The sequence below is a fragment of the Calonectris borealis genome, chromosome W, assembly GCF_964195595.1.
Source record: "Calonectris borealis chromosome W, bCalBor7.hap1.2, whole genome shotgun sequence".
Classification (NCBI taxonomy): domain Eukaryota; kingdom Metazoa; phylum Chordata; class Aves; order Procellariiformes; family Procellariidae; genus Calonectris; species Calonectris borealis.
Window position 1 is genome coordinate 607,392 of NC_134351.1, and position 12,733 is coordinate 620,124.

The 12,733-nt window shown below is 45.2% G+C and overlaps 1 protein-coding gene across 9 annotated transcripts in view; it reads right to left on the minus strand.

Moving 5' to 3' along the window:
• Nucleotides 1-5,359: 5,359 nt before the first annotated feature.
• Nucleotides 5,360-12,733, minus strand: part of LOC142074865 (zinc finger protein 532) — a 51,625-nt gene continuing 44,251 nt past the window's right edge. For 8 of the 9 annotated variants that reach the window (XM_075135780.1, XM_075135774.1, XM_075135778.1 and 5 more), the window contains 3 exons: nucleotides 11,364-11,476; nucleotides 9,488-9,635; nucleotides 5,360-7,678 (listed from right to left, as the gene is read on the minus strand). In XM_075135780.1, the coding sequence (XP_074991881.1) occupies nucleotides 7,184-7,678; nucleotides 9,488-9,635; nucleotides 11,364-11,476 (756 nt within the window). In that variant the 3' untranslated portion in view covers nucleotides 5,360-7,183. Of the gene's footprint in view, nucleotides 7,679-9,487; nucleotides 9,636-11,363; nucleotides 11,477-11,572; nucleotides 12,585-12,733 lie in introns of those variants that run through there. The other variant, XR_012670733.1, reaches the window with a different exon arrangement.

Sequence of the window (12,733 nt, forward strand, 5' to 3'; positions counted from 1 at the left end):
CGTGCAGAAGTCCTTCCAGTATCTGTCCTTCCATATGCCTGTCCCAGGTCTGCTCTGTCTTTCGAGGTGCTGATGGGGAGTTCAGGCTGCATAAGGTATTCCCTATGCAGGTGTTCATGGATTTATTTAGTGGTATAACTACGTTTTCTATTTGTTTTTGTATTCCTGTCTTACTAATGCATTTGCTTTTTTGATCACTACTATGTGCCAGGCTGACAACTTCACAGCACTAGCAATGGCCACTCTGAGTCGTCTTTCCTGATCAGCGGTGGTTGGTTTGGGGTCTGTCATTTGGTTTGTAAACTCAGTCCCGTTTGTTCACTTCTGAATCATGTCGCATTTTTCTACATTGACTCCTCTGCCATTTTTTCACCTTTTTCAGTATGGCGATGTCCTTTTGCAGTGCTTGGCAATCGTTTTTCATTTTTACTACTCTGCATAGCTTAGTGTCATCAGCAAGCTTGTGACTTGTGAATCCCGTTTTCAGACTGTTTATGAACAGCACAGCCCTCAACCCAGACCCCTCTGGGGATTAATTCAAGACTACCCTCCACCGAATATAAGTATCATCACTTCAACATGTATGCGTGCACACCCCTTGCCACTGAAGCGCTTTGCTCTCTTCTTCTTGTATTCTTACGACTACATCGTCTTATTTCAGGTGAATGACGAAGCAGTGCCAACAGCCCAACCAAACCTTGTTTGAGACCCTGTAGCTGAATTACACTTTGTGACACTGTATGGGTGAGGGTGAAAAGCAGGTTTCCACCTGCATGGAAGCCAAAGGCCTTTGCCCTTACACTAGCTGGATTAACGTAGTAGACTAGTTACCCCCGTGCAGTAACTGCCAGACCCGATCTGCCTCAAGATCGCGTTATTCCAGGTTCTTGCAAAGTGAACAAAGAAACCCCACAGGGGAGACATGAGATCATCTGGCTTCTTGCACAGGTATTACTCTGTCAAGAGATGGAGGAATCCTTCCAAAAGGTTTGTATTTCCTATAAATACATTTCTTATCCTATTCATCCTTTTCTGGGCATTGAGTTCTACTATTTAACTGTATGATAGAGTTAAAAACCATGTGTTTTATTAGTTTTGAATGTTCTGCTCCTTGTTGGCATGGTTCCCCTTGTCACATCATGGCGAGCCCTCTGCACCACCCACCACAGCTGTGCTTCAGCCTGTTCCTTCTTACCGCCCCTTCCTCTGAGCTGCAGCCTTCCCCATGGCTGTCCGCGGGCTGGTCCTTCTGGGCGCAGGCAGGCGGCCTGGGCGCGCCGGGCAGCCGGAGAGAGAAACCACCGCCTGCCTGCGCACATCATCCCCTCCGTGCACCATCCCCACGCCGCCACGGCCGCGGCACCGTGAGGCGCAGAGTCCCGGCGGGGCCGGGGCTCGCACCGGCATGGCGCACGCCACGGGGCCTGCGCGCTTGTCTCTCGGCGCCGGGCAGCCGTCCCAGCGCCAGCTGCCTGCCACATGCAGCCGCTCTGCCGAGCCCCCTTGGTCTGACTGCCCGCGCCGGGCCCAGCGGGAGGGGTGCGCTGTGCTTGCCTCTCCTCCGAGCCCCAGGGCTGCCGCGCTGGCTTGCTTTTCCCATGGCGGAGCGTTTGCTTCCTATGGGGTTGATTGCACGGAGCGAGGCGGCTCTGGCTGACCCGGTGTCCCACTTATCCGTGCTCATTGTTCCTTCCCGCCGGTCTCACAGCCTTTCTCAAGGGCATTCTTGTTGCTGGCAAATTGAACGTTTCGGAAAGCGTCTCAGTATGGCGCTGTGCACAATGCGAAGGGCCGGCTCCATGCTGCCTCGCTGGGCTATTGTAAACTCCCATGCTGTCATTTTCTGTTGCCTTCCCACTGAGGAGTGAGCGAGTGTCCCCATCAAGATGCATTCAGAACTTTCCCGAGTGGTTTGTGGGTTTTTTTTCCACACGTACTGCAGCCTCGCTGACTTGTTTCCCGAAGACCTCACGTATACGTGGCCCTGAGGACAACCCGAGCCGCGTGGCGCGGCAGCCAGGCACTGCCCGCGTGCCCCGCTGCTGCGGGGTGACCCGCGCACCCACCCCAGCGCGGCGCCTGGCACCCGCCGCACCACAGCCAGCCCTTGCAAACCTCTCCGCAAAACGTCTGCACAGCGGGAAATGCAACAGCTGAGGAGAGCTCACCCGCCCTTGAACGCTTTGTTTTTAAACACTAAAGCGTGCCTAAGTCAGCTAAAGGGGCCTGAGGGGGCAGCGTTTAGCACTGCCAGCAGTAACCAATATTGGCAGGTGCAGAATCAGTTTTGTCTGGGCTGTGCTGGCAGGTGGGTCCGAGCCTTGTCGGGCAGGGGCTGCGCTGACGGCTCCCTCCGGGCCAGGGCAGGCGCCGGCTGTGGCCCTCCAGCCGGACATGCCTTCCCCTGCCCGGCCCGGCCCTGCCATCCGCCGCCCCCAGCCCGCTCGGCCCGGCTGCGGGTGCTGCCCGGCGCCGTCGGGACGCACTGGGTGCCCACGCTCCAGGCAGCCGAATCTGAACAGGAGCGGTGGGACTGGCTGTGGCGCTGGGGAGCGCGGCTCCCGTCGAGTAGTCACTCCGTTCCCGAGCGGGTGGTTGCAGTCCTGGTCAGGCGGTTTCTCTGTAGCTGGATGCTTGGGAAGAGGTCTCAGTGAAGTCCCTACCTCACTGAAGAGCAGAAGGGATTGAATGGGAAAGCACGCAACGGGAGGAGTTATATATATACACATATATACCTGTCAGGCACTGCCTCCACGGAGAGCAGAAATCCCTGCCTTTGTACAGGGTGACCATGTTAACCCCAGACCTGACACTAATGCTGTGTTCTGCCTGCCTAAACACTCCGTGAAGCCTTAATTAGTATTTCTGTTCTAATCCGCTTGCTAGAGTTGATGTGCAATGTTAAGTATCTCTGTGTTCCACCAAAAGAGTGGCTGCAAAACAGCGGAGGCTAAATGATCCCTTTCCTGCCTCACAGAGAGGTTTTATGAGGTTTAATCCGTTATTGTTAAATCCTCAGAGGAAAGAAGGTGTAGAAAAGAGAAGTATTAATGTCATCACTGTAATTGACTGTCAGTGTCACACCATTAATTAAAAGCAAACAACTCAAATGTCAGGTCTCACGTAAAAATATGTTTAAATATTTTCTTTATAGTTTACAAGAGGAAATAATTCCCCTAGGCATGCAAACTGAGATGTTTGCCTTTTCACTGGTGTCTCACGTTGCTTTACAACGTGCTGTTCACCTCCTGGTCTTCAGGAAATCATCCTCCTGCTAGGAAGGCCTGAGACACAGGCCTGACATTGCAGCTCCACGTACACAGCGCGGGTCGGAGGGTGCCCTGTCTTCCAGGGGTCCCTGGGGTATTTGCAACGGCAAAGCAGGCTCGGTGCCTTCAGCACGCTCGGGGTCGGGAGGCTCCCGGCAGCGGGTGGCCACTGCGCCAGCGTTGGCCTCCCCAGCTCTCCCAGCCCTGTTTGCGCGCTGCTTCCGCCTGTCTGGTTTCCGTGCCAGAGCCCGGCTGCAGCTGGGACTGGGGGTTTGGGTTTGCTTGTTGCAGAGGGCCAGGTATAATGAGCTGCCTTGATGGGGGTCCTGCTGCGTGCTCTGAAGGAGATTTGCCTTGCTATCGCTCCTGTCCTTCCTCCCGTTCCCATGTTTTGGGAGCCTCTGCAGAGAATTTGTAATTTAGGGCTTGCTTCCTGCTCTTGAGGGGGACCCACAGCAAACATGCACCCGGCTGAAGTTGCTTTAATTGGACAGCAGCTGTGAATGGCATCGCTCAGGCTATGCCCCAGCAGAAGCCTTGGAAGCCAGTCTGTGCTTCAAGGTTACAGCTACCCCCTTTTCAGCCTGCACAAGCACACAGCTGGGATGGAAAAGGAGGAGAGGCCACAGATTAATTTCTTCCTTTACCTTAGCTGTCCAGCAGCTCTCCTCGGGCTCCCAGTGTGCTGTAGCTGTGGCCAGCTGCTTGCTGCTGGTTGATTGGCATGCAAATGCACAGAAAACTTCTCTCACACTTTGCCTTCTCTGTGCCATCCTTGCTGGCTATATTGCACCATGTTGTCCCTTAAAACCCCTTCTGTTTGAAACACGTGCCTTGCAGCAAGGATGGTGGCATTACCCCCTGCTCAGCGTGAGACTGCTCAGCCTCTCCTCGGGCAGAGAAAGTGAAACCTCCACGGGGCCAGCAGCGGGACACAGAGAGGGCGGGTGACTAGCCACCCTCCAAGTCATTGAACAATTAGGTCATTAATAAGGCACTACATTTCCAACGTGCCTGTGCTGTATTTGGGACCGCTACTTGCTTTTGCTTTTCCGTCTGATAAGCGTGTGTGTCCCCCGAGAGCTAGAGGGGCAAGGAGACGAGACCAGCCCGCTTAGCACCACGACAAGCTTGCACTGAGGGATTTTGAGGAGCAACGGAGCCATGATCTCTGAAAGGGTCAGCCAAATAAATTGTGAAACTTTCTTTGCCCAAGATCAACTAAAATAGCAATAAACGAAGAGTTTGGTCATTACCAGAAAATCTCTGCTTGGACAAGACCAACTTCCAAGCAGAATGTCAAAAGGGAACCGGCAGAAGCATCACTCCTGGAGTAACGCTTGGACACTGGAAATCTGCCCTGGAAAGAGAGAGGGGTACCCAACAGGCCTTTTTCATTACTATTATCTAGGAATCCTGAATTACTCAGAAGATACAGAAGGAAAATCCCCAATATCTGGAGGAGCTGGAGGACTAGGCAAGAAATACTAGGTGAGAAACATTATGATACTAATTGTCCGACTAAAACTTTTTTCTTCTTCTTTTTTTTTCCCCAGGTCTGGTATTTGGAAAAAGCCACGGTCCTCAGAAAAGCTCCCACCCCCTTCACCTACTTGAGTGGATTTCTGCCTGTCAAAAGGAACCATTACAGCCATACCCAAGCGTGTGTAAGTTCTGACACAGAAACGTGTCTAGAGATTACGGGGCAGTTCAAGACCCACGATCCCTTAAACCTTTCAAGAGATTACTGGGAGGAGAGTTAAATCTACCTTCCAATTAAAACTGAATAGAGGCTACCGCTAAGTACCCGAGCTCCGCTCAATGGCCGTGGCAAAACGAACTCCCGTGCAGACACGTGGTGCCCGTCACGGGGGCAAAGGCAGTGTGGGACCTTGCGCTGCGCACATCTGGGAAGTGGGCTGTGACCACGGAGTGATTTCACATCGTGCCCAACAGCTTTCAGAGGACTCGTCAGTAACTTCTGGCGTTTTGCCTCTTGGCAGCACCCACAATGACGTGAGTTACGGGTTCACAGCATCCCTTGCAGGTGCGAGACAGTGAAAAGGGAAAATAAACGAAAGTATTAATAATGGCTGTGAAAATTTAACTTTTATTATCTGTTCACTGTATACAAAACACCATTCTGCATAGTGATAACTCATTTGTTGTACAGTTGACAGTGCACATCAACAAACAAGTGTTAAAGAGGTATACACTTAATGGAAAGGGCAGTGATGGCCAGTGTACATTACACACTAAGATCCTGCAATGCCAGCTGTATGTTTTAGGATGGAGAAGTACCTCATAACCACTCAATATGCGAGTAATATAAATGGGATAACAAGCATTTACCAATGAACCAAATTAAGAATGAGGATGAAGAGAGAAAGCAGAAGTAATGTATCCGATACACAATTTCCAGAGTGATTACGAAGTTTTACAGAGGTGGCTGAGAAGGATCCATATTTTTTCAAACACTTCCATTTTTAAAACTGTTAAAATTTAATGATAAATAACAGAATCTCACAAATCTTTAGGGGCAAAATGCTCCACATTTATTTACATATGAAATGTGTTTAATACAGTTGTAATGGACATAGTGTATAGTAACATCTGACAGCAGCAAGACGTTTAAGGAACCAAACAATTACTACTGTATATCATGCAGCTATCTATATATACACGATTTGTTTTAAAAAAAAGTACAAAATTTTTTTTTAGGGATACATACAAGGTATAAAATGCAAAAACAAACCAAAAATATAACTCTCACAGAGAACTATATATGAAAGGGACAGGATGGTACCTTTCTGTACTTTGTGAAAGCGTAACTAGTGATATTAGATACATGTTTGAAATGGCGGAACTAGCTTCGTAAGGTCTGTGCTAAAGCTGAAAGCCCCAATTATACTTACATAGGCTGGTGTGTTAGCTTCTTGACAGTTGTGGATGTATGTAACACTGAGCACCAGAACATTTGGCATTAGCATACAGAGCTGGGAAATACCAACTGCTGTAGCAAGGGTTAACTATTTTCTTTCAATAACCAGAAATAAAGGAAAATACGTAATGCTGTGTACTCGCTTCTATATAATGTTTAATAAATTACATGACAAAAAACATCATCAGTATAAACCTATTTCTCTAATTACATCTTATTTGTTAAATCCAGAGCAGCCCAGCCCTTTTGTAACAATTTGAGCTTTGATCACAAGCACCTGATGGCCTAAAAAAATCACTTCATGATACATAGAGTTGTGCAATTATACTTTTCAAAAGTACTTTATCATTCTAGGGGGTCTGCACCTGTTCTGGTGTTGCCACCTAAAACCAGCACTGCGTTTTACATATGCAGTGGTACTTTTTCTTCTTTTTTTTTTTAAATATATAGTTTTAAAGAGAAAGTTTAAAAGCTTCCTTAGACATTCAGAAGCGCAAGTTCTTAGAATTTAAAATCTCCCCTTAGCTTGCTTCCCCTCCCCACTCCCCTCCAAGAATTGCTTTCCGATGCACTTCCATTAGCTAAACTTTCTTTCAGAAGCATTCAAATAAGAAACAGTTTAAGAGATCCTAAGGAACTGCCCCAGCATTCAGAACTCTGTTTTAAAGAAACCTACTAGAAAAAAACAGAAACAAAACAGGAAAACCCAAATTTTCCACTAGATACCAATACAAACACATAACAAAGAGTATAAAAGTTATTAGTTTAAATATATACAAACTCTTTTCAACTCAAATACTGCTTCAATGGTTTTGAGGGTATAGACAATGAGGTGAAGGGGACACTGTTATGCAGAATATATTGCAACAGCCTGAACAGTACTGTTAACACTATTATACCTTGAACTTTCTGTAGCAAAAATGTCATTAGTATTCCAATGTGGAGAGAGATTTCTGCATCCCAAATAATCCGATCACTTTTCAGCTGAACTCATTCTTTTTGACTTAATGAAGGCCATGCCATGCGTTCTCATGTGAGTGTTTAAGGCCGCTTCAGTTTCAAAAGTCTTTGCACACACTTTGCATCTCCTGTCTGATGCCGTACTGTCAGATGATTCATCCTCATGATTGGGTTTATTTTCTTGCTGATTATCCTCCCCAGACCCATTTTGTTTTGATACTGGCTGAGGCTCCTTCAGCTTATGTACAATGAAGAGATGTCTGGAGAGGGACACGTGAGATGTGTAGCAGAGTCCACATTCCCTGCATTGGTATGAAGAGCCGTCAGACTTATGCTGAGGAATATGTTCATGAAACTGGAGAAGATTTTCTGTTGTAAAGCCACAAACAGCACACTTGTGAACTTTAAAAACATTTATCTTTAGTTTCTTCAATGGCTGAGTGATTGCACCTCGTGGAGGCCTGAATTCCAGTACAGGTTCTTCCAGTTTACGCTTTGGACTAGGAACCTAAAAAAAGCCATAAATGGTATATCACGTAAGCATAAATATGCAGTTCTTCTCATAACTATTTATGACTTGCAAGCTTCAAAAACTTTCCTTTGGAGATTCCAGTACAACTTTGGTAAATACAATATTTGAAATAATACAAGCAAATATATGTGGTACATGTTGGAAAACTAGGGGTTTTCTTTATTATAAATGGCATGCAAAATTTGTTTTGTCAGCTCTGATAGAGCTTCGGTATCTAATACACTGTATAAACCTGAATAAGTATTTGCCAGCATAACTGCATCCAAGTACACACACCAATGAATCTTCAATTGTGCACAGAATGTGGAATATCAGTCTAGGAGCTTTTCAGCACTACCTTCTGTTAATTACTTGTTATTATTTCATGCCTGAAATTTGACTTGATAGATTATCTCCTGATCGTTAGTAACCAAACTAACATATTGCCAAAGGATGAAACAACATGCACAATTTTTTAAACTACTTAAACTGATCATTTTTATATTCTCCTTGTTATTCTTCTGACATGAATATTCCTCAAGAATCCTCTGCATCCTACGTAGCTCAGATATGCTCCATGATGTTTAGGAAGACAATGTATATAGCTGCCATATTTTCAACACTTAAATAAGACGACAATATGTTGGGCTGAAAGAGAGTCATGTAAAAGACAATAGTACATTTTAAAAAACAGGTATGTTTGTGCCTCTGCTGTCAGCTTTGGACATGCCGTCACAGGTGAAATTCTTTATCATCTAGAGCCCAAAACACTTAAAAAATGTTGTTAATCTCTGCATGTAACAAGTCTTTGGACAGCGCTGTCATCTTATTTTTGCTTTCATCCTAACACTCATCATCAAGAGAAGAATAGAATAGACTATTTCAGCTGGAAGGGACCTACAACAATCATCTAGTCCAACTGCCTGACCACCTCAAGGCTGACCAGAAGTTAAAACATATCATCAAGGGCATTGTCCAAATGCCTCTTACAGGCTTGGGGCATCGACCACCTCCCCAGGAAGCCTGTTCCAGGGTTTGACCACCCTCTCAGTAAAGAAATGCTTCCTAATGCCAACTCTGGCGCAGCTTTGAGCCATTCCCAGGTGTCCTGTCCCTGGATCCCAGGGAGAAGAGATCAGCACTTCCCTGTCCATGTCCTCAGGAAGCTGCAGAGAGCAATGAGGTCGCCCCTCAGCCTCCTTTTCTCTAAACGAGACAAGCCCAAAGTCCTCAGCCGCTCCTGACAGGACAGGCCTTCCAGCCCTGTCACCAGCTTTGTTGCCCTCCTCTGGACACATTCAAGGACCGCCACATCCTCTTAAATGGTGGGGCCAGAACTGCGCACAGCGCTCCAGGTGAGGCGGCACCAACGTCAAGCACAGTGGGAGATCCTGCTGTATTTCAATCATCAGATTGAAAGCAGTTTCACTGTAAAATTTATATCAAATAAGCTCAAGGCTGGGTATTTGGAAGAAGGTCACATTGCTTCTACGTAACCTGTAGCTTTTCTACAGCTACGAGAGGACTTGGTTGCAGAGGATTTGAAAGGTGCTTTTAAAGCAAACCACTAAGGGTAAGTTATATTCTCCATCATTCAGTGATCAAACTAAACAAAGTCTTTCCAAAAACATGTTCTAGTTCAAGCATGACAGAATTTGTTGCAGGAACCTTTGAGACATTTTTTGGGCTCTACTTCACAGATCAGACTTTTATGGGATCAAAATACCTGCATTTATTTAAATATCCTGAATATATACCCACAAAAAATTCACTCTCAGTGACTGAATGAATCTTCTAAGTGATTACCTTTGTGTCTTCTTTTACTTCCCTTTCTTCCATATTGGTTGATTCAGTCATTTCTTTCACATCAGGGTCTTTAATGCCATGCATCAACTGAATATGTTTTTCCAACATCAACCGCTTGGTAAAAGTACGTCTTGAATCTGGGCAGTGCCTACATAAACACAAAGCAGACATGCACAGATTCAAACGTCACGCTTAACAATAAGTCGTAGTATCCTCAAGAATATAAATAGGACTAGTAAATAAATCTAGAGTACTAGAGTACAATCCATTAAGATAGCAACAACGTTTTTCCAATCAATTGCACAGGTATTATAAGAAAATGAGCATAATTACAAAATAAAACCAGAAATATCTGAGCAATTTGTATTCAGAGCAAATGAGAAGTTTTCTGAAGATAATATCCAAAATGGTACAAAGTGTGAGTCAGAATAAAACCTGGGAGCATCCAGTTTGTTTCTTGGACCTCTACTAATGTCACCAAACTGTACATTCTATTAGACACTTTCCCAAGTTCTCCTTAATTTAAATTTCATAGGGAAAGCAATCACCTTCCATGTAGGATGAAGGCTAGCTCCAAATGACACTTAATTCTGCATTCAAATCCAAATACTTTATCTCCTTGGAACCAGTAATTCCTTCTCAGCTCCCTTTCCAACCTCAAACTAACCAGCAGAACAAACTTGTCTTTCACAATCTGTGCTTTGTTCTCCCGCACAGGACCAGCTGCATCACTTCTAAATCTCTCATGTGCTTTTGGGAAGTGTGTTTCTCCTGAGCTCCAATGTTGTCACATATTGTACAGGTGTCTGGAGGAGGGATGGCCAAACAAGAACTGCAGGGGAGAAGTTAAAACTGTAATACTCTCTTTCCCAGTCTCTCTCCTAAGGTTTTAACTTTTTAAATGCTGTTTCATTTATTTAGGCAAAAAAAAATTAAAGAAAAAGAAAAAAAGACAGTGCTGTAGGCATTCTGAGATGAAAAGAGAGAACCACAATAAGCTTTCTGCTCAAAGAGTATGCAAAACCAGGCACTTGCTACTTGTCATATACCACGAGAAATAGTGTCTAGGCTAGCCAGCTCACGAAGGCTGAAGTACAAATTAAGGGTACACCAGAAACAACCTGATGCATGGGCTGTGTCAGGCAGCCGTGGTGCAGGGAGACGGGGGGTTGTTGGAACGCTATGCTATGCACGGCAGTCTCAAGTTTCCACACCGCTGGGCCTTGTGCTTCCCACAACAAAGCAGAGATCATGCTACGGCAGAGAAGGGACTGGTAAGGTCTCAGCCACAGAGAATGGCTGCTGCTTGCAGCATCCTTTTCAGACCTTCAAACTCGGTTCCACAGCATGCAAATACATACAGAACTACGAACGGAGATACAACAGAACCTTTGTTTTCCGTATCTTATCTGACTGACATGGACTTTTCTATTAAATTATGTATCATCTCTCCAGCCACTTCAACATCACTAAGGATTTTCTGACATTACATACACGGTTTATGTATGAGAAAAATACTACAGATACTGGCTTTTGTAGATTAGAAGAGTGGGTTGTCTATTTGAGAGACTACTGAAAACCAAGTTCACTTCTGTAGAACAATCAGCCATGCAAACTCTCAGCTCAGTAAAGTTTCAGATTTGCTTGCCAAAGCCCCCGAAGGACAGCAGACTTCATGTACATGCATTCTCAGTAGCCTGCTATGTTTTATGCATGCAGGATAGCCTAAGTAGTTTGGCCTGTCTATGTATCTAAATACCTGATTCATTTGAATGAATGGGACACTGGCTTTCATACAATCAAGAAAAGAAATTCAACTAACAATGTTTTTTGTTGGTTTATAATCTGTTTCTAAATAAATAAAAGTAGAACTTACGAGCATGTATAAACCTTCCTAATGCCTTTGTGCTTGATACGATTGTGACGACACAAACTATGGGATGAACTGAAAGATTTGTCACATTGTCGACAGGGATGTTTCTTCATTTGCTTTAAAAAAAGAAGAACAATACATTAATTAAAAAAGCTCAGTAAAAGTAGCGTATGTGTCGAACCTTTTAATAATCGGGAAGAAACATCACTTACCAATGTCTGGTACTGTATCTTCAAGTACACACCACTCCTACAGCAACACTGCAGAAGTCAGAGGACCTGGACCTCTTTCAAAGCAGTGTGGCCAGCACGAGTTACACACACACCTATCACCAGTTGTAAACCGGTGTCACAGACTGTGGATGAAGTGAATTCCTCCCACCAAAGAAGCAAGGAAGACCAGTGGATTATTTCTGGATCAGTAAAGGCAGTACCGTGAGAGATTTGCTTGCGCTATAAAGTAACCTTTCCCTTCCCATCAGCGGACTATGTCTGCAGTCGCTGACTGAGAGAGCTTACCAGTCACCTACACGGAGGGGTGACGAGCACAGAATAAGGACCAAAGCAAAACGTCACAGACACTGACACACTACCAGAAAAGTGAAAAGGGCTCAGAAAAGTCATGAAGAAATGAGAGGTATGGTCCGATGCCAACTTGAGGGACATCTGTTTGGGGAATTCTGTGGGTTTTATATTACAGTTACATTGCAGTGGAAGGAGAAAGAAAAGAAAGGAAGCTGAAAAGGATGGAGTGGTCTCCATCTCTGTCATTCCAGCTGAACATGGCCACGGGAGTTCTAGTATCTGAAGAAATAACATCTCCAAAACTACAGACTATACAAGCCCCAAGAACGAATGAATGACATGGTCCTGTCCCTTAAATTCCATCAGTCCTAGAGCTCAGATCAAAGGGCATGTCTTATCAACCTGAGTAGCTGCAGTAAGGAAATGGAAATATTCCCCATCAGATTTCCTGCTTCCTTTCACCTTCCTTCTAGGTAACTAGATTGCTCAAGCTCCTATCTGTAATTTTTGCTGTTTTGGCAGTAACAAGGAAATCGAAACAACATTTTGGAAATTAAATCCGAACACTGACCAAACAAATCTAATTGAAGACCTTTCCAGATTACTTTTCCAGTTCACTTTTCAAAAATCCAGTCAGGGCCAGGATCCCACACTCATCATTCAGTATAATGATTCCTGCCAGAATCAAGGTATCCTGGATCTGAAAAAGAAATGGATTTTATTGGAACCTCCCAAAAGAAATCTGGATCGTGCGGACCTAGATTTCAAGTGTTCCAGTCTGAGGGAGGGCTCACGCCTGCTAGTCAGGTACAAGTGAAGGAATGGACAGTTTCGTACCATCAGTCAAGT